This window comes from Podarcis cretensis (genome assembly GCF_951804945.1).
Source record: "Podarcis cretensis genome assembly, chromosome: 16".
NCBI classification, from domain to species: Eukaryota; Metazoa; Chordata; class Lepidosauria; order Squamata; family Lacertidae; genus Podarcis; species Podarcis cretensis.
In genome coordinates, this window is record NC_137186.1 from 40849821 (window position 1) to 40875838 (window position 26018).

The 26018-nt window shown below is 38.6% G+C and overlaps 1 protein-coding gene across 1 annotated transcript in view; it reads right to left on the reverse strand.

The window, feature by feature from the left end:
- The window catches only part of ATP2A2 (ATPase sarcoplasmic/endoplasmic reticulum Ca2+ transporting 2), a 46576-nt gene that overhangs the window by 16899 nt on the left and 3659 nt on the right, over positions 1 to 26018 (reverse strand). The window contains exons 4-6 of the mRNA XM_079957843.1: positions 15882 to 15986; positions 11078 to 11216; positions 2220 to 2300 (exon numbers count right to left, since the gene is read on the reverse strand). Of these exons, the coding sequence (XP_079813969.1) occupies positions 2220 to 2300; positions 11078 to 11216; positions 15882 to 15986 (325 nt within the window). The remainder of the gene's footprint in view (positions 1 to 2219; positions 2301 to 11077; positions 11217 to 15881; positions 15987 to 26018) is intronic.

Below are 26018 nucleotides of genomic sequence, written 5' to 3' on the forward strand. Positions count from 1 at the left end.
ACACCTTGTGAAGAACTAGATAATCAAGCCTCTGTTCCCCTCCAGTCTACCAGAGAAGCTCAACGTGTGAGGAGGTTTGTACTGGTTGGTGCAAACCAAACCGCATGGCTCTTACAAGCCACTCTAGAGTTCCTATACCAATAATTTAGGAACCTTCTCCACTTTAACTAAAGCCAAGTTTTACTGCCTGTGCAACCTTTTCTGAATGCTGTATGGAAAAGCACATGAATCTGGAGAGTTTGTAAGTACAGGCAATGACCAATTTACACACATCCAGTTGATGCACAACTGTACACACACACACACACACACACACACACACACCACAGTGACCTGGAGGTAGCTGGAAAAGAGGGCAGGAGCTGTAAAAGGGCAGAGTAGGCCGACATGCACTGGGATCAGAAATGTAACCCTTGTGCAAAACGGTTGTTGTCTGAAAAGCATTTTTAACTTACCAAACCCGTTGTCTTTTTCTATGCTAGAGGAAGAGGTGAACTTTGGAACTTACTTTAAAGAGCACATATTTTAAAGGCCTAACAGCCTATATTTCCATGCTATACTTTGCTGCATATTATTTTAAATCTCTGCAGGAGATTTAAAAAACTTGGATCTTGGCACCTAGGAATTTTCCTTTTATACCTATTTTTTTCATTGAACCAACATTTACTTGATCTCCAGAACAGTGCTCAAAGACTGAGCTATCAGATTACTGGAAAAATATTCCAATCCTGACACCCAGTTTGTTTGGTTATACTGCAAATATACAACCAAATACATTATGATACCCTTCAAGCTTGTTAGACCTATTGACCAGGAGAAAGAAGCAACAGGTAGACATCTCTCTTGGCCTTTTGTTCATGTACCTTTTGTGATCTGGACAAGAACCGTTGAGAATCTAATCTAACCTAGATTCTACAAAGCAAGCACATTACTCTAGCCTTTAAAATGGCAAATAAAAATCATAACTAGGACACAGTACAAAGAGCTCCCTCTCTAACATTTCCGATGAAATGTGACTTTCTGAAGAGAGATGGACAGCTGACTTTTAACTAGGAAAAGACAAACCCAATTGAGTATGTATAATGGAACACAGGAAGCTGCTGTATACCAAGTCAAACCCCTGGTCCACTGACCTCAGTTACATCTACACTGATTACTGATTAGCAGTGCCTCTTCAGTATTTCAAACAAGAATTTTCCACAACCCTCCCTGGAGATGCCACAGGTTCAATTCTGATATTCCGCATTAAAAGTATGTATTCCATTTGGATTTTGGAAACATTCACAAGTAACACTAAGCCATTATTAACTTTAGCACATTGTGCATGATCTGGAACAAATGTAAGAGGAGCCTTGGGCTTGTACACTCTCTCCCTCCCCACCAGCATAGGAAGAAGGAATGAGCTGAAATTTAGTTTTCATTTCCCTCCAGGATCTAGCTTGTCATGCTATCTGGACCAAGGACTGTGGTTTAAAACAAGCTCTGGTTACTTTAACAAGTCAGCTTCAAAACCAATTAGGTGGTACAATATTAAATCTTTATTTCCATTGTTCCCTCCCCTCCAATGCCAAGTCACTGAATGGTATGTTCCATGTCTTACATATGAAACAATATACATCTCTCATGTATACATATACTGATTTGGCTATTCAAGCAAGTTACTAATAAAAAATTATGAAGGAAAGAAAAAAGAAAACAAAAAAGTATTGGTGGTTCAGAGGGGAGAACAGTGCAGGACGAGAATTCTATCTTCTACTCAGTCTGTCCAGGATTCTAAGGAAGTTGGTTATAAATCACAATTCCTGGTCCAGACAAGACAGGATTGAAGGAACCTGAAACACGAGTGAAGTTCTTCACTCAACCACGCAGCAGAAATATACGGTACCTTTCTAAAATATAAATAGATCATGCTAAGATTATTGAAGCAGGTAAGATTGTGTTCACTCCAGCTTCTAAGCAAACCTCCTATTTTGGGTACTTTAGTTTAAAGAAAGAATAACAGAATCATAGAATTGCAGAGTTGCAAGGGAACAAATGCCAAGATATACTAATGGCTTCCACTGAGTAAGTATGGCATGCACCAAGTGATGGCTCTCATTCATCACAATGATGCCTAAGAGTTCTGTTAAAAACTGAGGTTGCTGCTGTAATCAGGAGAGTTTCCCGTTTGTTTTTAAAACAAATAGATTTTCTGATCATTACTGCCAAGAAACACTTACCTGTGAGAATTGACTGGTCTACCCTCAGAGTTGTCGATTTTATAGAAGTAATTCTTATGTCAGCAGGAACCTTGTCACCAACTGTGGATTAAGAGGAGAGTATTTGAGTTTGATCAGACGTTAAAGAATGCAAATATTTTTCAAGTAGTACTAGAACAAGCATACATCAACCATATATTTATTCAAAATATCTCACTTCACTTTTGAAATGAGGGAAGCTAATCCATTTTTCAGAGCTTCCCACAATTAGAAATTCCATAACCTATTTTGGAAATGTATCTCATTGCCCAAGTGTTTATAGGAACATTTTGCTATGTGCAATTTCTCCTCATGTAGTTTAAACCCTGTTACCTTTAATGAAGTATCTATTTTGGTTAACATCATTATTGTACATTCTCAGAGAATTCTCCATCTGCCCATTAAGATGTTGACAATTGGGAGAATCCATACTATTTGACTGGTTTTGAACAGTCAATAGGACTTGGGATTTCTCAAATATCAGTGCAAACCACTTTTGAACCTGGTAATATTTTAAAGAGTGTGCACTATGATATGGGTGTCTGATGTTCCCCCTAGGACCTCAGTCTTTGAGTTTGACCAGCTTAGCTCTTTGATGTTGGACAGGAAATTGCCATATCCAACATCTTTTGCACTAGCCTACATTTCATCTAATAAGCATTTCTAAAGTAGCACACACACACACATACACGAAGGAAGAACTAATAAAACGCTATTTTGCCAACACATGACAAAAACCCTAAAACAGGGTACTGAAAATACTTGCATCATCAGCCAGTAATTACTAATCCTGCCAGAATATGTGGACTTGTTACACAATAGTCCCTCTAGTTTTACTGTAGGGATGCACAGACTAAATGCTAATTCCTACAGGAACTGCTTATGCAACTGGCAGCAATCATGCATGAGGGAGAGAATGACGCTGTGAGGAAGTTAGGTCTGCCACTTCTATGTGCTAGGTCATTGATGTACAAACACCATACCAGAGGATTAAGCACATATTATTTGTAGCTTTATACTCTTTTAGAAAAACAATTTCTGCAACATTTCTCACAAGGTTAAAATTATAGTGTTCTCTTGGGCAGAGTCTTAGGTAGGTAACTAACACTACTCTCTATTTAGAATAAAGAGGCCAATAAGCCCGCTAGACTTTTTCTTTTCTGCTCTGTCATTACAACATGAAAACCAAATTCACTGTGCCCTTCAGCAGTGAAGAGAAAATAGTACAAAACAATGACCAAGGCCAAAAATGGGCAAACTATTTGAATGCAGTCCCCTGGTGTTGTGACGAGGTTTATATGTAGAAACATGAGAGCAGCTGCTTTTTCATCTATCACAATTCCACCAAACAGCAGGCTAAGACTCAGCACAATGCAGGAGAAAGTTCATCAATCTGTAAGGGCACACACGGTTGCTGGGCTTTCAACAGCTGAGCATCTCAAATGTACTGCCCCACTTGGCAAAGGCATATTAAAATAATGCATCTCTTTGCTGAAATGTATATAGATCAGCCTACACACAACTGCTAAAAATGGTTGTAAGGACTACTGGAAGAAAGCACTGAAATATTATTCTAACAAACTTTGCTTTCAACACAGCCAAGTGAACACCACAGCTCATTGCCTTTCAGCAGAGTCTTTAGAAAAAGCACCACTATTTATTTATTTGTTCCTCAACAGCATGTTCTGAAATCTTATTAACAATTCTTCCGTAAAAGTTATGACAGTCAAACGTTGATGAGCCCAAATAAGAACAAAATTATTGTGGCTCCAGTAAATTCCCTGTACAAAATGTATACTTCTTCCCAGTAATTGCGGCCAATTGTTTTAAGCAGCAAGGATAGCAACCAAGCTGAAGTTTCATTGTTCTGAAGTTTGCTTAACTATCCAAAGTGAACAATTAAGTTCGGGTAGCACATAGAGAGACACAGTGACCGTTCTAATGCCAAAGTACAGGACAAAAGTTTGACATTCCAGTAACCGGGGGAGGGGCCTATTTTGCAATCTTATTTCCCACACTTCAAAGTCTAGCACCTTCCCAGAGTTCTGTACAATCTAAACAATCTGTACAATCATAAGGAAGAAAAAAATGGGTTAATAAATATTTCTAAACTTTGTCTTACCCCCTAACTTAAGATACACTACTGGCATGTGACAGCATTCTATTCTCCTGATTGCATAAAGTGAAAGCAAACCTTTGAACACAGCAAAATATGAACTAAGCATCTATTTAATTTATAGATTTTTGCCTCAGCCATATATGCTAATGTAGGTTTATATTCCCATTATATGAATTACTCATCCAGTCACACACTGCCCCCCTCCCATGCAGTTTACTGGATGGAGCCTTGAGCATGTCATTCTTGCTCAAATGTACCCACTTCCCACACAGTGATGTGGTTTTCCCGAAAAATGCTATGCAAATTAGAAAATATTACATCAGTTTGCATTGGAAAATGTTATGGTGCCCTACAGAATGCTCTTATTTGCCACAATTATTTTACTTGTATTTGGTACATAGATACATGTTACTTGTATGCTGCCTTTCCATAATTCAAGCCATGCTCAAGACTGCCTACAACATGAAATAAATACATAATTAATTAATGGTAAAGGGACCCCTGACCATTACAAGATAACAAAAGTAGTAAGAGATGCTAACAACCTTGAAACTGCCAAGCTAGCCTAACAAATATATTCATAATAGGCATCAGTTCATTGTTACTATTGAACTTATGAAATGGGAAAGGTTCTGTTTTGGAAAATTGTCCATACCACATCACTGGTTCAGAGCAAGAAAGATAATGGTACCAGTAAAAACTTGAATAAAGGGAATCCAGAGAGAGAAACTTGCTAAATACATATATTACTTTTGGACTACACACACCATAAACAGTTGAACAGTGTCTGTCCAAATAAAAAGTAACAGTGGTGATGGAAAGGGGATGATAGGAGAGATGGCACGAAACAATATCCAGTTTTTACTAGGGAAAATGGCTCTTTCATAACACAAATTGGCTTAACTTTAGTGAGAGGTTTCTCCAGAAGGAGAATTTCAGATGAACTGCTGAGTGTTCTCAAATTTGTTCTTTCAATCACTTCTATATAGATACTGGACTTTATAGACATGCATCATTTCATGACACAGCAATTCAGTTTTAATAGCAAACCGGAGGTTAAACTAACCCCTTTCCAGCACAGGAAGGAGCACGGTGAGCATTTGCGCAACACACCTACAGACTGCAGCTGACACACTAACATGTCGCAACACAGTTTGGAAAGCTCCACTGTAGTCTTTTTGTCATATGTTGAAGACTTCCCCTTTCAAAAAGCTTTCCAAAGTGGAGACTTTTATCTCAATCAGTATTTGCATGGGATTTAAAATTCTACATATGTTTCTACTGTATTGCAAAATCACTTTTGAGATTCTCTGTGGAAAGAATTGCATAGATTATCGCTTCTCGGCCTTTTGGCTAAGATCAAGTGTGTAATTGCATAGATTCTTATTTAATATCCTCTGCCAACCCATAATTCCAAATTAGTAACATTCTCTTCTTCTTTTAATACCTAGCTTATAAATTCTACTCTTCGTTATCTAATTTGTTTCTCTTTCGAAGTCAACTAAACTCATGATTAAAAGGTTTATGGATTCTATGGACCCCCCAATCTTTTCCATGAGCACAACCACCAACAAAACTGGCTGAAAGTTTGCCCAATGAAACAACTCTGGAAAAATCAAAGAAGACAGATTTTAATAGCCAAGCACATTGTTGTTATTTGCTCTTCAACTTCCCTATCATTTGCTTAGAGAACACACAATTAGCAATTTGACCCTGGCCAGACACCAGCAAATTCCTGCTCAGGCTTACTTAAGGACTATGACATCAGAGGTGCTCATAGAAAGTCTGTTGGGAAATGAATGGGTTAAAAAAAGCCAGAGGCTTCAGCAAGCTAATGAAAAAATCACTCACTGATCAATTCTTGCAGTAGTACTCTGAACATTAGTAAACTCCCTACCCTTCTTTATAAATGCTGCTACTCTGGATTTTTCCAATAGAGATAATTATGACTGTCTGAATATAGTGTAGTAAACTGATTAGTTGAAAATAATTAGGAGACCTTAATTATAGCAATAGCTAAATGCGTAGGCTTTAGCAAATACAAGAAAAGCAATTCACAAAACAGCAGTAGCAGTGCAGTCAACATAACTAGTGGCAGAAATGCAGTCTCTCTGCTCAAGTGTCTGGAAAGGAAGACCATCAACATTCACTTTTTGCCATGTTAGAGGATTCTAGCAAGCATGCCAAGCTAAGCAGCAACATTCAAACTACTGGATTATTCAGGTAATGAAAGGAGGAAATAGTGGTACTTCAGCAGTGCTCCTCAATATGCAAGGTTTCTATAGTCTGTGAGTACATACTGCCTGTACTCTTCTACCTATAAAAATTTAGAAGACTATCACACAAAACTGATGTGTATTATACAGGACCTGAACACTTAATTTAAAACAGTTACAGTATGTGAACTGTGTGCTTGAACTATACGCAAGTTTCTATGTTATCCACCACAAAACTGATACCAGTTCCTTTTCAGAAACACACATACTATGGAACTATAGAGCATGGCCAAAGTGTAAGGAATAAGGGAATACTAATAATCGAAAACTGCATGAATGTGCCTCTCCCCCACCCGCAAAAAGCAGGCATCAGTTCTGTAAGCACACAGTACTTTCAGAAGAAGCAGTAAGTAAGTACCTTTACTTTAGTACAATTGATTAATAAAGCTTAAAACAAACAACTGCAGATTAATAAAAAAAAAATTCCTAGAAGTTGATTCTCCCCAGTAAAAATCTGAATCAGATGAGTAAGATACAAAGTCATTTGAGGAAAAACTGGGTATTCTTTGGTTGTCATATGTAGGTTACCAAACTACATTGTGATTGTTTAACAGCACCTAGAACCCTGTGGAGGTTAGTGAAAGTTCCTAAAGGTTTATACTGCAAGAACATTATTTTCTACTTTTCAAAATAAGCTTCTTATTGATAGCTGATCTTCATACACTGTGATAAAGCAGTATTACAACAAAGTCTCCCATCTGAACAGAATCTTTTCTTAGAAAAAGGTGATTATCACAAGTTCTAATTAGATATGTCCTCAACAGTCACTCCCCCAGCAAAATCACTTGTAAAAGATGCTGAGAAGTTTCAAAATATGTGTCTATTGTTTGACTGCAATGTCTGTTGTATTTTGGTTCCTGTGCTGGTTCCTCTACTACCTCTCTTTCTTCAGTAGTCTTGATCCATTAAGAGCATCTTTGCTCAAATCTTCATCAGCAACTTACAACCGCAAAAACTACCCACAAATGGCAGGTATAGTTATTTTACCAGTAAGCAATAGCATCAACTTGCTACAACCAGGTAGTTTCAGGTAATGCAAGGTGGCAATGTATATAAAATCCCCTCAAAAGGCAGCAGCATTTATCCCTGTGAAGTGACCAGGCTCCTAGTGAAGGCAACCTTATTAATCCCACATTTACAAGTGGCAGCAAAAGCACAAAGGTGGCTAATTGGCACATTCTACCTGTTCTGTTTGTGGTTGTTATTATTATGCATATTCCATTGTTAAGCTGTAAGCAATATCCTTTGAAGGGAAACAACCTATATTTAATAATTACAAGCTCCAGTGTAACCACAACTTCCTACAACATTGTACTTATTAATTCATCATCTAACAAGTACTTTACATACTTTGAAAGCTCGTGTTTGCTTAATGTTTTTCCAGGCAAGATATGGCTGTTGGAAAAGCAACTCGCCCCCAAAACAAGTTGTGTTGACAAAAAGGACACTTATTTAAGGGCCAGTGACTGTGCCCCAATGCCTTCTTTGCTTAAAAAAACCCCCACCTATCCTAAAACATCCATGAACATTAGACAGCATTGATATCTGAGAGGTAACTGCCACCTGGTTATTCATGACAGTCACTGGTGCCTGCAATGCAATGTCACTGGCACACTGCCTAAAATTCCATACCCAGATATGCATCCCCGCATCAAGTGCTTTGTCGCTTCCCTACATGGTCCTATTTCTGCAGGCACCATGTCAAAGGCCATCCAATATGCTTACACTTATGACAGAGGCATGCACACAGTTTCTCTCACCTCCAGGTTTTGACACTAGCTGTGGAACATAGTGTATGTACTCTTGCCACCCACCCTGAAATTTTAGCTTGGCTATAGTCACTTACAGTGACTGGATTACATTTCACAGAACAGCCTATTCAAGTTAATTGAAAAGTCATTCCAAAAATTAAGTTTAGTCTTTCCAAGGGTAAGAATGGCATTATTGCAAATCTGAGAATTACTAGTTATCTGCACATCAGCTTGACCATGAAATAATTCAATCCACATAGTATTAATATTTTTTATTAAGGACAGTAATTTGAACTAAAAAAATCAAGTACACCTATTATATAACTTTTGTCATCTATCACTGCAATATCAGTATGATATGTAGTACAAGTTATATGCTAGATACACATATTCAATGTCCTTCAGTACACACACAAATGGACCCTCAAGAGTGAAATGTTAGCAGGAAGGTATTTATACCCAATGTAAAAGCCAGGAGGGAAGCACAGAAATAAATTTATTCTCGAAAGTGCCAACTATGAAGATTCAGCATAGTTCAATGAATTTTGGAACTCAGGTTTCTATTTCAGGAGCAAACCCAACAAAATGATCTACCACAAAAATAAATCAGGAGACCATGGGTCACTGGGTGGTTACACCCCATGCTTCCCAAGAAGAATATCACAATAAGGGGAAAACCAAGCTGGCAACATCCATCAGCCTGTGAAATAACAGTCTTTCCTCCTCTCTGCCAGAAAGTTCACTCTACTCCAATTGCCAGTTACTCTGGGACTGCAAGTGCTAAAGGGACACACAGCCTGGCCCAATCCATTGACCAAGGGCCACTCCAGACAGGGAGACTTGGCTTCATGTATCAGCAGTGAAAGAGCAGCTGCTCCAGTGTTGCTTACACCAGTGTGGTGTAGTGGTTAGCACTGGACCAGGGAGACCTGGGTTCAAATCCCCACTCAGTCAAGAAGCTCACTGGGTGACCTTGGGAAAGTTACTTTTTCTCATACCACACAGAGTCAATGTGAGAATAAAATCAAGAAGGGGATGAACCATGCATGCCACCTTGAGCTCCTTACAGAAAAGGTGGTATATAAACCCAACACATACATGAAAACATTAGATTTTAAGCCTGAGGGCATAAATATTAGTACAACTCATTATGTATGCTGAAAAAAATTGCCATGGATCATTTGGATGAACTTGTATACAGTATAACCAAACTGAACTAGTTCATTTTGTAAAGGGAGATATGTGAACTATAAGTAGTTCGTTTTTGGACATGTTAAACTTGAACTTGTGAAAAATGAACTGCCCAAGATCTATGTATTAGATATACATTCAAACAAAATTAAGCCATCCATTTCTCTTAAACTCATGTCAGAGGAATTGAAGCTGGAACTGAGTAACAAATACTTGAACTTTGTGGAGGAGAGGGAATAGGCTATCCAAAATTGGATTCAAGTCAGGAAGCTTGTACCACGTTTCTATTAAGTGCACACATTTCTACACCTAAATTGCTCATTAAACCATATGGCAAGGAGTGCTCTACCTACAAAATGCTCATCTAGCAGGGTTCTTTGTTTTTGCCACATCAATCCAATATAGCTGCTCTCTGAATTTGACAATAAAGAAGTTAAACATCTATGCAAATCTTAACACGAACACATACCTAAACAATGCAGTGCAAAAGTAAGAAGTGGAGGAACACCATGGAAGGTGGAAGAAAGCCATCCCCAGTAGAGACAACACCATAATGCCACAGGGAGGGAAGCTTGATGCAGGAAGTCAAGACGCAAGTAAACATGACTTTGGCCGGCCAATCCTTCCCATTTGGTCCATAAGGTAGTTTCAGACAAGTCATGCCCATCTGCCATCATATATGAAACCAGGTGTGGGGTATGTAATGGTGGCTTAGAAAAAGGGGCTTTGAAGGCACTGCCAATTGGCAAAGCCTGCAAAAGGCACTTGCGCACCACTTCCCAAATACCCTCTCTGTCAGGCATCTGGGAAGTGCTGGGCAACTTTCCCCCATACCCCAGGTCAACTTTGACAGATGTCTTAATTATGTCAGGTGATTGACATCAGATGACTGACAAGGCAGGTGACTGGTTACACAAGACATTATTCTGTTGTAGGTCACTTCATGTCAGTTCAGCTGTTGTAACAGCTAATTTGCACCTCTAGAAGTAAGCAGTTTTTCTCCCCTCACAGTAAAGAGGTCGATGAGGAAAGGCAGTAAAGCCCACAACTTACACAAATTTAACTTGTGTGCATTCAGCTTTATGCACACAATTTTTTTTTTAAAGGGTGGGCAGAAAGGAAAGGGGGTCCCAGAAAATGACCTTGGCAATCCCACCCACCAATGAACCCAATGTGCTATGATTATACATGATTTTTGGCTTTAGGCGCAATCCCTGGAATATAACCCCTACATAAATTGCAGGCATTCCCTAGTGAGGTGCATCTGTCTCCCTCCTTACTGACTATCAGGAGATATTTTTAAATGTTCCTGTTTACCCTAGCATTTGATGGCTGAAAGATGCTGTTCCTGGCAACCCTGAGTTCACAGCCTTTTACAATGTTTAAAACTGTTTTTGAGTATATTTATTTTTTAATGTTTTTTTATCACTCTTTGTCTTAACAGCAAATCAATTTGTAAGAACTAAAAAGACCCATAATGTTGTAGCATATAAAGCATCTTACCAGCTACTTCCACGATATCACCTGGAACCAAGTCTCTTGCTTTTATCCTTTGTACACTTTTTCTGTCTTGTCTATACACTTTACCCATTTCAGGTTCATATTCTTTAAGAGCTTCAATGGCATTTTCAGCATTTCTTTCCTGCAAGAAATAAACACTGAGATTAGAGGGCACACAAGCTGTTGCTTTTACTATTGTGGTTGGCCAAATTGCCACTCTCCAATTTTCTCGTTTATACTGTTAGGCAAACAATCTTTGTTCATTTACTGACATTACCAGATGCTGTTGCAACAAGGGGAGCAGCCTGCAAAACATCACTTTCAAATGCAATCTACAAACCAATGCCCTCCATTTCATTTCATATTCTTGCAAATGTGTTTTGTTACAATTTGGGAAAGACAATGATAGTTTTAATGTTTTAAGACAAGAGGTTCACTGGGGGATAGTTTGATAAGAACCTCTTTTCATAATCATAGAGAGATCCTTTTCTCATATAAAAAACAGGCAGGCTGCATCCTGTGTCATTTTAGAGCAAGCAGCCTAAAACCCAAAAGCGTAATTCTTATAGTTAGTGATTAAGCAGTAGACAAGACAGATCAGAATCACTTCTTTGGAAATTAACTTCTATCCCTCCCAAAACAATTAGCCACTGTTTGGCTAGATGCGTTCATAACTACAACTGGATATATTCATAGTTACTACAACAACTCTGGCATCCAAGTTTGAAGAAAACAATTGTCCTCAAAGCCTCCTATTTGTACTTATAAAAGAAAAATGTAATGCATGACTTGCTAACAAAGTAACTGCTATTAGCTGAACATAGTGACTTTTTTGGCATTTTAAAAGAACATATTAAAACCTCATAACCAGTGTTAGAAACTGGGATAGAAAAGCTATTTCCCACATGGAACTGTTGCGGGTGCAAAAACAGAATGGCTAGCCACACACCGCCCCTCCCCAAACGTAGCAGCACTTTTTGTTAATTTGTTTGAAATGCATGAACTAATGCACAATTCACACCAGTGACACATTGTTAGTATCACATTTTTAATGGCAATTCTTAATTGAACACCACAAACATGAATGGGGCTCAACCCCTCTAATTATGGCCAAAACCATAAGCCAGTTGAATAATTAATATTTACAAATACCAGCATTATTATTCCAGTTACAGATAGGTAGCCGTGTTGGTCTGCCATAGTCAAAACAAAATAAATTTTTTTTCCTTCCAGTAGCACTTTAAAGACCAACTAAGTTAGTTCTTGGTATGAGCTTTCGTGTGCATGCACACTTCTTCAGATACCACTTCAGATACACACTTCTTCAGATACTGTATCTGAAGAAGTGTGCATGCACACGAAAGCTCATACCAAGAACTAACTTAGTTGGTCTTTAAGGTGCTACTGGAAGGAAAATTTTTTTATTTTGTTTTAGCATTATTATTATTATTATTATTATTATTATTATTATTATTAGGGGGAAGCAAAGAGGCATATGGAAGGCAGCAGCCAGTGATCTAGCAGAGATCTCATTTTGGGGTGGGGAGGTGAGGTGAGGTAAAGCAGCATGGAAGGCAGCAGCCAGCGATCTTACTTTGAAGTCAGGCAGGAAGATATTACTAGCAGCAGCAATTTTAACCTTGAATCTCAGTCACCATACGCAGCACCAAGACTTCTCAAATTGCTTGCAATCAGACCATTCCCAGTCACAAAATGCACCTGGTTCCCGGCTAATTTTGAATGCTGCTCATAAATGTCCACAAAAACTGAATCTGAGTATGTTAAGAGTAGTGTATGCCTGTAGTTATTTAATAAGGACTTTGCAGTTAATAATATTGTCTATTTCCAGACAGTTTAATGTTAAAATCTTGCCAAATTATTATAGGTCACCAACAGAAAAAAAAATTCCAAGTAGCCAACAGTTTTGCTACTTGCCCCAACCCACAAATCATAACTTTTCCAGATTCAACATTAGCAAATATCAAAAATTGTTTTGCATATTGTTCCATTGCAAAACACTTTAACTGCTTCAACTAACTGCTGAAAATCAAGTGTCTTTTCTGCCAATCCAGCAACTAAAGAATAAGCTTTCCGGGGAAATGTTCATATTGTTAACAATATGTTACGTGAGGCAAAAGTTACATTTGTCTCCCTTCCCAGCGCCCATTCAGAATTGTAACATGAGCATACTTGTCGTTATTAAGCCACCCAGATAGACCACTTTAAATAGAAAATGTTCTTTTGGAATTTATCTGAGTGACTATTTTTAACAATCCCATCTGTGAGAGCAATTAAAAGATCTGTACTATAGGGACATCCTGCTCACACTTTCTGCTCCAGATTAAATTCATGCATTCAACTGCTTATAGCATCTGCTATTTAGAATAGTCAACTACCTTGTACATTCCAAGCAGAGAGAGACTTCAATAATCACCTATCATATACCATTTGGGGATTTGTAATACACATTGGCTGGGTATATTTTTGTGGTATAGGCTTCAGGAACACATTATTGGATTGTAAACAGATGAGCTGCTTGAAACCAACTAAAAGAAACACTACCTATAAAAAGTTATTAGTCAGAATCTGGTAGCTCCGGCTTGGCAGTGGTTTTATACCAATATCTTATTACCATGGTTTCAGGGGACAGTCATTCTCATTTCACCATACTTTCAGAAACAGCCAACTGGGGCCCTTCCTTTTCAAACATTTCTCAGATCCCAGATTTCTCTTGAATCCTGTATAGCAATAATTGCCAATACACAAATTGGGGGTGAGGGAACTCCATGTCTGTCAGGATATGAAGGCTGTGGGCCCTACTATACATAAGCTTGATATAGAAATAACTTCCTACAAAATGGGTGACCAATTTATGTATTGGGGCAATTTATGTATTCATACTGGCAACTACTTATTTGACAAATATAAATATGTTAAAGTGCATTTAAGACTCAAGCTGTTCGATGAGCCAGCAAAAGGAAACAGTCAAAAAAAATAAAGGGTTTTCAAGGTTCTAGTTAGAAGTATAAAAGAAAATCTGCTAATGTGTGCTGTGAATGTGGCCCAAATCTGCTGCCACCGCCTGACCCTGGTGGTCTGCTGTTGTTTGCATTCTCTTCAGTTAAGGTGGTCCCAGAAGGATATATGTAATATGAAGGAAAGGGGGTGTAGTGAGAATCTAGAGCAGGGGTCAGCAACCTTTTTCAGCTGTGGGCCAGTCCACTGTCCCTCAGACCTTGTGGGGGGCCAGACTATATTTTGAAGGGAAAAAATGAATGAATTCCTATGCCCCACAAATGACCCAGAGATGCATTTTAAATAAAAGGACACATTCTACTCATGTAAAAACACGCAGATTCCCGGACCGTCCACGGGCCGGATTGAAAAGGCGATTGGGCTGCATCCGGCCCCCGGGCCTTAGGTTGCCTACTCCTGATCTTGAATGTAGAGTGGAAGGAAAGGGGGACCTTTCTCTGCCTTCCCATTTCCAGCTACTCTCTGAAGACTGAAGAAAGGACCCACATAAGAGTATCTGTAGGGTAGGCAGGAGAAGCATTCTGCAGTCTTCAGATGAGGACTAGACCATATGAAAAATTAACATAATATTTTAACTGGAGCTGACAATATACACAAAAAAGAGCTTAAGTGCAGGTTTAAGGTGCCATATGGCGATTAGCTTTTATATATCAGTTTCTACCACTGCCTGTTACTATAAACACATACATTCTCAAATACACAAAACAACCAATTCACATGTCATATAATTATATAAAAGACAATAAAAGCATACCGAGGAAGTACAGTGGTGCCTCGCAAGACGAAATTAATCCGTTCCGTGAGGCTCTTCGTATAGCAGTTTTTTCGTCTTGCGAAGCAAGCCCATTGACAGCTTAGCGGATTAGCGCTATTAGCGGCTTTTAGCGATCAGCTGTTAAGCGGCTTATCAGCGGATCAGCTGATAAGCGGCTTAGTGGCTTAGGAAAAGGGGGGGAGGGGAAAAAACCCGCAGGAACTCGCAAAACATTTGCGAAGCAAGCCCATAGGGAAATTCGTTTTGCGAAGCGCCTCCAAAACGGAAAACCCTTTCGTCTAGCGGGCTTTCCGTCTTGCGAGGCGTTCGTCTTGCGGGGCACCACTGTAGTTCAGGGCAAATTGGGTTTTCCTAACCTTAATGGCATGTCAGTCCATGCATGCAAGTTAGAACTACCATAAATACACCATGCAGAAGCAATTCAAATTTTAGATTTAAATAAGCAAGTAAGATTTCAGTGTCATGCATCAACTATGAAAAACACATGCATCACCTCATCCCCCAAAATACTAAATTCTCATAAATGACCTAAATGGAGACAATAGATGTACCACTGTTTTCTTCTTTGTAACACAAAAAACCTTAATTAAAACTAAAAAAAAAGACCTAAAGTTCAGCATTCTTCACAAACTCTCAAAATTTAATTTCTAGTACAGCAGATCCATCCTGTAACTTCCTGATTTCAAAAGAAACTTGTTACACAATATAGAGGGCTGCTGCTTAAGCAATACAAGTCCTAAGTTTCCTTGGGTTCACTTAATTAGTTGCATGGCTCTTTGGATCCTGCAGTACTTCTACAATGTAGAGCATCTCTCTCAAATAACTAAATCTGAAATGCTGAACTATTTCCACTATTTCACAACTTGCATCTACTTTCAGGCTAATCAAAAATATATATAGCAAATTTACTTAAAATTAGTCTGTACAAGTTGCAGCCTATTGGAACAATGTTTATGAAGTTTTCCAAGATTCAAGCATTACAAAATATTCACTCACCTGCCACACACCCACAATTGCATTGGCTACCAATATGAGTAAGATTACAAAAGGCTCTACAAAGGCTGTGACTGTTTCTTCACCTTCTTCAAACCAGGCCAACACCTACAAGAGAGATTGAAGAACAGGTCATTTTACATATTCAAATATTATATACTGTATTTTCTATAACAGTTGTCTTAATTTTAGCTATATGTTAGTCATTGGTAATTAGATATACCCTAGGATTTATTGCACCAGTTAAAAAGAAAAGTCACTTAAGCGACACATTAGAAGCAAAAAGCAAATTTCATTTTACAAAAATAATCCCACCTTCACCTTCCCAAATGGCTTGAATTTGAAAGTACATTGCACGTTAGAAGGCTAGAATTGTAGCTTTTATTTTCAAAACAAATTACAAAGTTTAGCTTTGTTAACAATGCCTAAATAAATTAGAGTGAGGAAACATATATATATATATACAGTGTGTGTGTGTGTATAATTTTTTTAATAATGTATTTTTTTCTCTCGGGTAGCTTACATGGCAATGTTAGAGGTTAGTCTTAAAAAATAAAATCCGGAGACACAATCTGCAACAGTTTCTTAAAGATAAGACTTTAGTAGTTTAATACATAGTAAGCTTTGTGCTACCATGTTTATGCTTGGTTAGTTTGCTATTCTGAGATTGAAACATGGTAATATTTATCAAGTTCTAAACTGTCATTATAATCTGCTACTAAATCCCACATTCCTTAAAGCCAAGCCTTCTCTCTGTTAACAATAGAGAAGGTTAAGTCATGTAATACTGAGCGGTCTGATTGCAGGGTGATCAGGAACTAGAATGTAGTTGACATTTTCTGGATAAGGTCGCCACACAGTTAAGAGGTGCACTGACAGGGCACTAGAAAAACCAAAGTGATTAAATCATAAAAATGGAAGAAGTGTGGAATGTCTCAGCAAGATTTCATACAATACTGCATGTGTGTATTTTTTAAAAAGATGTCAGACCCAACAGAGCTCAAGCTCAGCTTGCAGCTATCCCCTTATTTAGATTCATCAGCATAAAGAATAATTTACTTTAATATCAGGAAACGTAGGAAGGTGCCCTCCTAATTATTTACAGCTAAATGCAGTCAAGTACTCTCTTGAATACATGTAGTTCCTTGATTGTATCTACATGGGTGCTCCCATAGCTACTGGATATTATAAAAATCCATGATAGACTTTAAAAAATGAAACTTGATCTTAGGTAGATAAATGCCTTTATCAAAAGGTTTCTGAGCCCCTGAGCCCTAGTTTTCCCCAAAGCGTTTCCTGTGCTGCCTCAGAAGTCATCCCAGACCACTTTTAGAAACCATCTCCAACACAAACATGAAGAGCTGCTTTCAGCGGGAAGAATACGCAAGAGCAGTGGAAATCCTTATACAAACTGAAAGAATTACAATGTCTGAGGTCACCCACAATGTTGAAACATAATTAAAGTTAGGGAGCCAACAACAAAATATGGCTTGTGCTGTGCTGGGTTCACATGCACCACTAAACCATGGTTTAATGTTACATGTGAACCAGGTCACTGAATGGGGTACTTAAGAGTCACAGGCAAAATTTCATTTAATCTACACTTACTTGGTAGCCTGCATCAAACTCTGCAACGATTAATGCAGAAAATATCTACTACTATATTCAACATATTGTGCAACAGGAAGTAAAAATCAACAAACTTAATAATGCTGAAATCATTAGTGCTTGGAAGCCAGTCAATAGGAAGCTGAAAGAAGAGGAATCCTGTTAAGTAGAACTACGGTATTTTCCAGGTGGGTACACAGGCTGTGGGAAATAGAGAATGGAGGAAATGCTGTACTGCACTAAAGGCTATAGGGAAGGCAGTTTCTAGATTGAGGGGAATGATAAATCTTAAATAGAGGAAAATTTCATTAGAAAATCACCTTCTGGTGGGTTGGAATGCAGAATCTAGATTTCACTCCTAAATTTAATCTTGGCTCTTTTAAATGGCTGTTGCTACAACTTATCATTAGCCACTTGATGGAGCTCCAGTTATACAGCTATGATGTGACTGAAGTATTCAGGATCCTAGTACTAAAATAAGAGATTAAATGCCTCTGCAATGACATCTATCAATGGAATAAGAGCACCAGTAAGACAGCCAATTTTTTAAAGTCCATCATGCTCAATATGACATAAAATAAAAACAATAAATATTTCGTACTGATTTAAGATGATTAATTCACTTCATAAAATTTATGCACTACTTCATTGTAAAAATACTCTCAAAGTGGTTTACACAAAGATAAAATAAGAAAATCAAGAAAATACAATTCATCCAGATTTTTAGGCACATTACCTCCCACTTACGCACAGGGAATGTATTACAGTACAGTGGACCCTCCGGATACGAACTTAATTTGTTCTGGGGGTCCGTATGTACCCCCCAAAGTCTGCATCTAGAGTTGCTGCTTCTACACACACACACACACAGCACAATAGAGCGCTTCTGCGCATGCGGCAAAACCCGGAAGTATACACTTCTGGGTTTGCCGCGTTTGCAACCTGAAAGTTACGTTACCCGAAGGTAACGTAACCTGAGGATCCACTGTATATATATCTGCATGTTTCATGCTTGTCTTTAATTTCTGGCTCGTGATAAACTGATTATCTTTTGATCCACCTTTCTCTACAATACCCAGCACAGACAATGGGCATCAATTAGAGGAGGAACTAGAAGATGAGAACACAAATAACTGACTTCCAGGCCACAAGAAGGGAGTGAGACCAGTTCCGATATATCCCATCCTAACCTCTTATAAGCATTTGTTAAGGTTTCCCGTACACAGCAGCTTTTTCTTAAGGAATTGTGAGGTCTAGAAACCTGCTGTGTAAAATAAATGCTCAAATTGTCAAATGGTTCATTTCATTAATAGCAGCCATGCTGATTTTAGACGCCTTGCTAGATATAAAGCACCAATTACAAAAGCCACATCTTACATCTCACTTTTCTCTTCCAAAGAGGATGCAATCTTTAACAATGAGCTGTGCCAACCGTATAATGAACAGTTTCCTTTGTGAGAGGTTAGTAAAATTAACATGAAAAAGTTGAAACTGGAGAATTCTATGTAAAGATCCACTGTAGCTGCCATCTGCCTTTCCTCTTCTCTACATTCACAAATTATAAACTAGTCACTCATGTATTGCATTTTAAAGCCAAACTTCAACGTTTGCCAGCATTATAGCAAAATACAAAATTTAGCATATTTTAATTATTTAGACTGTATTTGTTGTACATCATCACAAGATCCCCACAAGGAAGCAAACCAATCAAAATATACACACTGAAACCATAAAATCGTTAGTAAATACAAATAACTGTCTTGATATTTCTTGTAACATTTTTTTAAAAATTCTACCACAAAGCAGTCCTATGAACTGATCTTGATTAGATTATCATTATTCCCTTTATATTGGGATTCTTGCTCTGAAGTTCTACCAAGCGCAATGGCCTTATTTCCAGATACAGAGATATAGGATTGCAGCTTTATATTGCTAAGGCTTTTAGAAGTGATTCTTTGAGTTGTAGTAATATGTGCTGTTTCATAAACCTTCCAAAAATGTTTAAAATACCACTGCTGCTTACAAAAGATTATGAGACCCGAAGCAAATAGGTACACCAACTAGGGATGGGCATGGAATAGTAAGCTACAGGTAGTCAAGAGTCTCTGAGATCCTAGAGTCATAGTTGGAAGGGACCAGAAGGGTCAACTAGTCAAACCTTGCCCAATATGAATAGTTCTATTTGCAAGTCCTGAAAACGTGCATGCAGGTTGGTATCAAATGTTTAATGTCTCTAAACATCATGTTTGTCACCTTTTAAGTTCTGAACTACATAGCAGACATCATACAACGGTGTGTGACATTTCCATACCACACAAGACTCTTAACACACGTTTAATGACCACTTGTTCTCACAAACAGCAATCAGTTGAGGTGGCAAGCTTGGATTGTTTCAGGTTGGAAGGGAAGAGATCACATGACAGAACCCACCCACCCCCAAAACACTCTTGCACACACACAGAAAACCAACATGCTATCCTAAAATCCTACTCCTAGACAACCTGCTTTCTATGTGCAGGGCATTTTGTGTGTATTCAACCATGTAAGACTCAGCCTAGTGTATAATACGATATAGGCCCAAGCTTTAAAAAGGAAAGACAAATGTGAATGTTTTGGCATGTTAGCACTTGGGCTTCCTGTGTGGCTACTGGCTGTGTGAAAGGTCAAAGCTTCTAGTGGGCATTTGACAGACTTGGTAGAAGCAGTCTGCTATAAAACAACTGGGGGTAGGCAGACCAGTTCTTAAGAATTGTCATCACACATAAAAAAGACTATGCCATTATGTATTTAATATATTTCTGTGCAGGATTTGTACTCTAGTCACAATGAACTCACCAGTGAAAACTATAGGTGAACACTTGCCCCAGCTTGGGTCTGATCCTGAGTTGGTCTTTGGAGGTTCTTGAAAACAGCAAGTCTCACTGCTTCCATGAGCCTCCAAAGATCAGCTAAACACAAACATGGGTAATACTAATGGACCAGTGCTGTATCTAATGACTAATTCTGAAATAAAACAGATTTTGGGTCATGAATGAGATTAGCATTACAAACATTGTAAAGTGCTAGATAAAAAATAGCACATAGAACATGCATCCCACTCAATTCCAGACTCTCCCAAGTGTCCCTTTTTTCCAGCAATAGTCCCACATTTACAGAAGCTACCTTGGTTTCTGATTTGATCCCAGAATGTCCTGCTTTTCCTTAGGACGTCCCTATTTTCATTGGAAGGTACGGAGTTATGTAAACCCCGAGCCAACGAGATAAATACAATCTTTAGAAGACATCTAAAGATTTTTAATGCTTAATGTTTCACTATGTTTTTATATATGTTGGAAGCTGCCTAGAGTGGCTGGGGCAACCCAGTCAGATGGGCAGGGTATAAATACTGTAATCAAATTTTTATTAACATTTTTATTATGGAATAGGACACCCCTATTTTCACTGGAGAAATGCTGGAGGGTATGCCATTCTCATTTAACTGGATTCACTTCTCTGTCAAACTCCTGCTAAAATTAGTTGTTTTTATACACATTTAGTACTTTTTTGGAATTCACAGTACCTTATTAATGCTATTGTTTTACTCATGCTCTCTGGAGTGCTGTATGGACTCTTAATGGCATACTGTTTTTATTATTTTACCATAATTCATTTAAAATTAAACAGATAAAGCATTCCTTTGCAATAGTTTTGATAACAAGTTATCCCATACAAATTATTTTGCCCTAGAGACACTGTCCACAATCAATTCAGGTTATTTCTACTCTTTCCATGATTCACAGCCAAAAAACTCTCCCTATCAGTTGTTACAGAAAGTTAGTCAATAGAGGAGCACCCACCGCTTAGATATTCTATCAGTTATTTCTGTACATAAGTACCATTTGCTATAATTCAGATTCTAATAATAATAATAATAATAATAATTTATTAGCTGCTCATCTGACTGGGTTCTAGGCTGCTTCAAACTAATTAAAACATCAATTAAGACATCCTGGAGGAAGGAAAGCTACACATTCCTAAGTTAAGCGAGTTTTTTAAAATTCTACAGTACTTCCCATTACATATTTTGTTTAATCCAATGCTACACACAGTGAAGTAGCCAAATACTACCACAAAGATAATTTTCTAAGCAGTTTTGGGACCAAAGATGTATTTAGTTGATCACTGTGCCCATTCTGCTAGATGCAAAATAGGATTAGGTATTCTACAAGCATTAAAAAACTTTTGTCAGGTAAACTGCTAATTTATGTTACAAGTCTGTCAAACAATTACATGGTCAAAAAGGCAGTGAATAAATTAATAAGATGATTACATGACTTCCAGATGCCTCCTGAAAACAAATTTGAGGGGGAAATGTCCACAAGTTGTCAAGGGAGGTCATTATAAAAGGAAATTGTGTTTTTTATCAGAATGCAGGCAGCACTTTTACATACCAAGACTTTTCTCACCATTTTATATAACATGTTCGATCATTCCCTTAATCTGTCTGGTGTAGATAAATGAATAACTCAAGCCAGCTTTCAAGGCCACATAAAATGAGCTGCACCCCCTCTTCTAAACTAACCAAGTAAAATCTTTAACACCCCTCTTTTATAATTGTTTACTGCAGTGCTTCTTAATACATTACATATTATTCTTTACAGCACTGGTCTTTAAATGGTGAGTCAGGATCCACTAGTCAGTCACAGTTTGATCCAAGGTGGGCCGTAATAGGAGCACTACCACTACACAAATATTATGGTTAAAGATTAAGAAATGGGTCCCCAAATGCATGTTTGGGTTAAAAGTGGGTGCTGTCTCTGAAAAGGTTGAAGATACAGTACCTGCTTTACAGCATATCAAATACTTGATAAAAATACTCAATGTTTAAAGGTTGCCAAATTTCTAAAAAGAATGATAAAGCCACCTTCCTTTCTAAACTCTCATATAGCGTATATTTTCTAATCTCCACTATTTGGCATATCACACATAAGCATAGATCACATCTGCTAGAATCTCTCTTCATCCTGTTTCAAAGTTTAACAAAATTAACAAAACTAAGTTCGATTGCCAGAGAGCAGGATTTTATTTGTAGTTACTGGAGTTACCAAAAAAGAGGCTATTGGTTTGGCGGCTATGTAATTTAGGCTACAAGTATCCTACTCTGTAAGAAGCAACATCAGATAAATAAGCCAATTCTCAGAAGTCAGAGAATGCCGAAGCTAGAACACTGTGTATGAATGCTTAGTATGAAGGATTGTGTCTTAGTATACAAGTGAGTAAGATGATCCTTCATGTTCCAATAACTTAACCTTATGTTGCATCTGTTATTCTCCAGCACCAGGATAACAACTGTGTGTACTAAATTGCCCATGCCAATTTCATGGTCACTATTAGAAGCACAGCAAGCCATTTTTGTTCAGGAAAATATGTAATGACACATCTCCCAAACTGCATTATAGAATCAAGGCTAATATGGTAGGAACTGGTGCTAGAGAAAGGCCCTCCCTGACAATGGAGCATAATTCAGTGATAGAGCACATCCTTTACCTCCAGAAGTCACACAACCTGTAGAGAGAGGATCTTAGGTGGCACAGCTATGAAACACCTCCAAGGCTTCAAGAGCTACTGCCCGTCAAAATTAGACAACACAAGAAAGGCCACTGGTCAGGGCAATATGGCATCATACTTTCATAGGGCAAAGAATATTGTATTTTTTTTATCCCACTATTCCACCCAAGGATCTTAAGGTGGAATACACAGGTTCACCTCATTTTATCCTCACAAGAACCCTTTGAGGTGGGATAATAGTGTGCCCCAAGATGACATAGTGAGCTTCACAGCTAAGGAGGGATTCAAACCAGTTCTACTCGAACACCAACCACACTGGTTCATAAAAATGAACCAGGTTCCTGCTATAGAGTCCAATATTTATAATTTCATTTGTTGGAATCACAGTATTTTCCTTCTCTTTCATGTACTACTTTCCCTAATCTATAGGGTAGTGGTTCTCACATTCTGTCCTTATTTTACAAACAAAGCACCATGCATACAAACTTTAGGTGTTCCGAGTTTTAAATCATCAACAAGACTGTTCAAGACGAACATGTAGCAAGCACTCATCAGCAGAGAAAGGGGAAGTTGCATATTCTTATTATTTTTATAGACTTATAGACCTGAACACATGAATATGGAAGCAAAATACAATCATCCAGATTGACACACAATACATAATTCTCTGCACATTAAAGTAACCTTCCACAACCTTGTTTTCTCTGATGTTGTTGGACCAAACTGCATCATCCCTGAGCACTGGCTATGCTGGTTGGGAATGATGGGGGCTGTAGTCTACCGTCTGTGGAACCAAGTTTGGGGAAGGTTGTATTTAAGTAAAATGCTTGTTTTGCAGTAAAACAGATAAAAGACACTGTCTTATTTCCCTCAGAGGGGAACTGCAAAATTTATAGGCCTAAGTTTTCCCCTAATGTACACTTCACAGTTGTCCTTTTAAGCACTGCCTGGCCTCTTTGTAAATTAATCATCACGACTCCTCAGGAGCACAGTTCTTCCATTATTCTGGAGGGAAGAGGCTTATTCAAGTGCACTTCACTATTAGTAAAAGTAAAGGTACCCCTGCCCGTACGGGCCAGTCTTGACAGACTCTGGGGTTGTGCGCCCATCTCACTTAAGAGGCCAGGGGCCAGCGCTGTCCGGAGACACTTCCGGGTCACGTGGCCAGCGTGACATCGCTGCTCTGGCCAGAGCCAGAGCCAGAGCCGCACACGGAAACGCCGTTTACCTTCCCGCTGGTAAGCGGTCCCTATTTATCTACTTGCACCCGGAGGTGCTTTCGAACTGCTAGGTTGGCAGGCGCTGGGACCGAGCAGCGGGAGCGCACCCCGCCGCAGGGATTCGAACCGCCGACCTTTTGATCGGCAAGCCCTAGGCGCTGAGGCTTTAACCCACAGCGCATTAGGGCCCTTTAAATACTTTGTTCCAACATTAAGATTCCAAATTGCATCAGAAATTAAAGGAAAAAAGTGAGGAAGCATCTTTTTTAGGTCTCTGAGTGCAATACTTGTTTCTATATTGTACACTTCAACCAACTGGCAGACATGACAGATGTTACACTATACATGTGATGGCCAAACTTGGCCCTCCAGCTGTTTGGGGACTACAATTCCCATCATCCCTGACCACTGGTCCTGTTAGCTAGGGATGATGGGAGTCGTAGTCCCAAAACAGCTGGAGAGCCAAGTTTGGCCATCACTGCACTACGCCATACTTCTAAAAAGGTTTAATGTGAACATGCAGTGTGCTGGTGCATTCAAAGTTCTTGCTCCACTCCTCCCCAGTTCCTGCTACACTGCCAGGAAACAAGCCTGGCTTGTCATGACGTCTAAAACCAGGTTCATTGTTTGGAGAGAAACAGGCCACAAGTAGTAACCAAGGTTTATTTTTAGAATACTGATCATGGTTTGTTTGGGGAAAATCAAACCATGAGCCGGGTTTCAGATATCACAACAAGCCAGACTCCTACTTGGTTCCCTGTGGCAGAGCAGAGGAACACAGCATGAACTTTTCAGCAGCATGAACCAGCACACTAGCTTATTCACACAGAAACAATTTATTCTTCAAACTATGGTTTAATGTGTGGTGTCAAAAAGCCTATAGGCTAGAATATTGTCAGCTTTGGACCTATGGAAACTTAGCAATTCTAAAGACAATCACAAAAGCTTCTGCTAGGATTGCATTTCAACATCCATATGCAACCTTAACCAAAGAAATTGTTCAACAGCAACTATTCAAGGAGTACAATCATTTTTTACAATAAAATAGCCAATAGTGAGTAAACTAACACAAGTATCTTTGATCTATACTCTATACAGGCCTGCATGACTAAAATCAGCATAAAATTAAACCTCAAGATTACAGTGGTACCTCCAGTTATGAACTTAATTTGTTCTGGAGGTCAGTTTGTAACCGGAAACTGTTCTTAACATGAGGTGCGTTTTCACTAATGGTGCCTCCCGCTGCTGCCGCGCCGCTCGACTTTCGCTTGCATCCTGGGGCAAAGCCCGCAACAAGGGGCATCTACTTCTGGGTTAGCAGAGCTCGTAACCCGAAGCATTCGTAAGGAGGGTGGTACGTAACACGAGGTTCCACTGTACTGCAATAACTTTTAATAATTCAGTTAAATAAGACTGTATGGAAAACAAAATTATTCACATTTTTCTGCTAGCTTTTAACTCTGGAATTAACATCCCCCAGATTCAGTTTCAAAATATTAGAATATACTCTGGAGAAATAAATTCACTGGTTTGCTTCCTGGAAATTGTTTAAGGAAAGATTCTTCCAGGAAAACCTAACCCACGCTATAATAACTGTAGGGAATTCTATGCATAGTAAGTTAAGGCATGTCATCTCACGTTGTTAACGTGCACAGCTTTTCAGATGTAGTGCTCACAAATTGTCTGCTTTCAGAATGCATAATTCTTGAGCATTTCTAATCAAATCATAAACACAAATAATGGACTGTCACTCAAATTAGGTTCA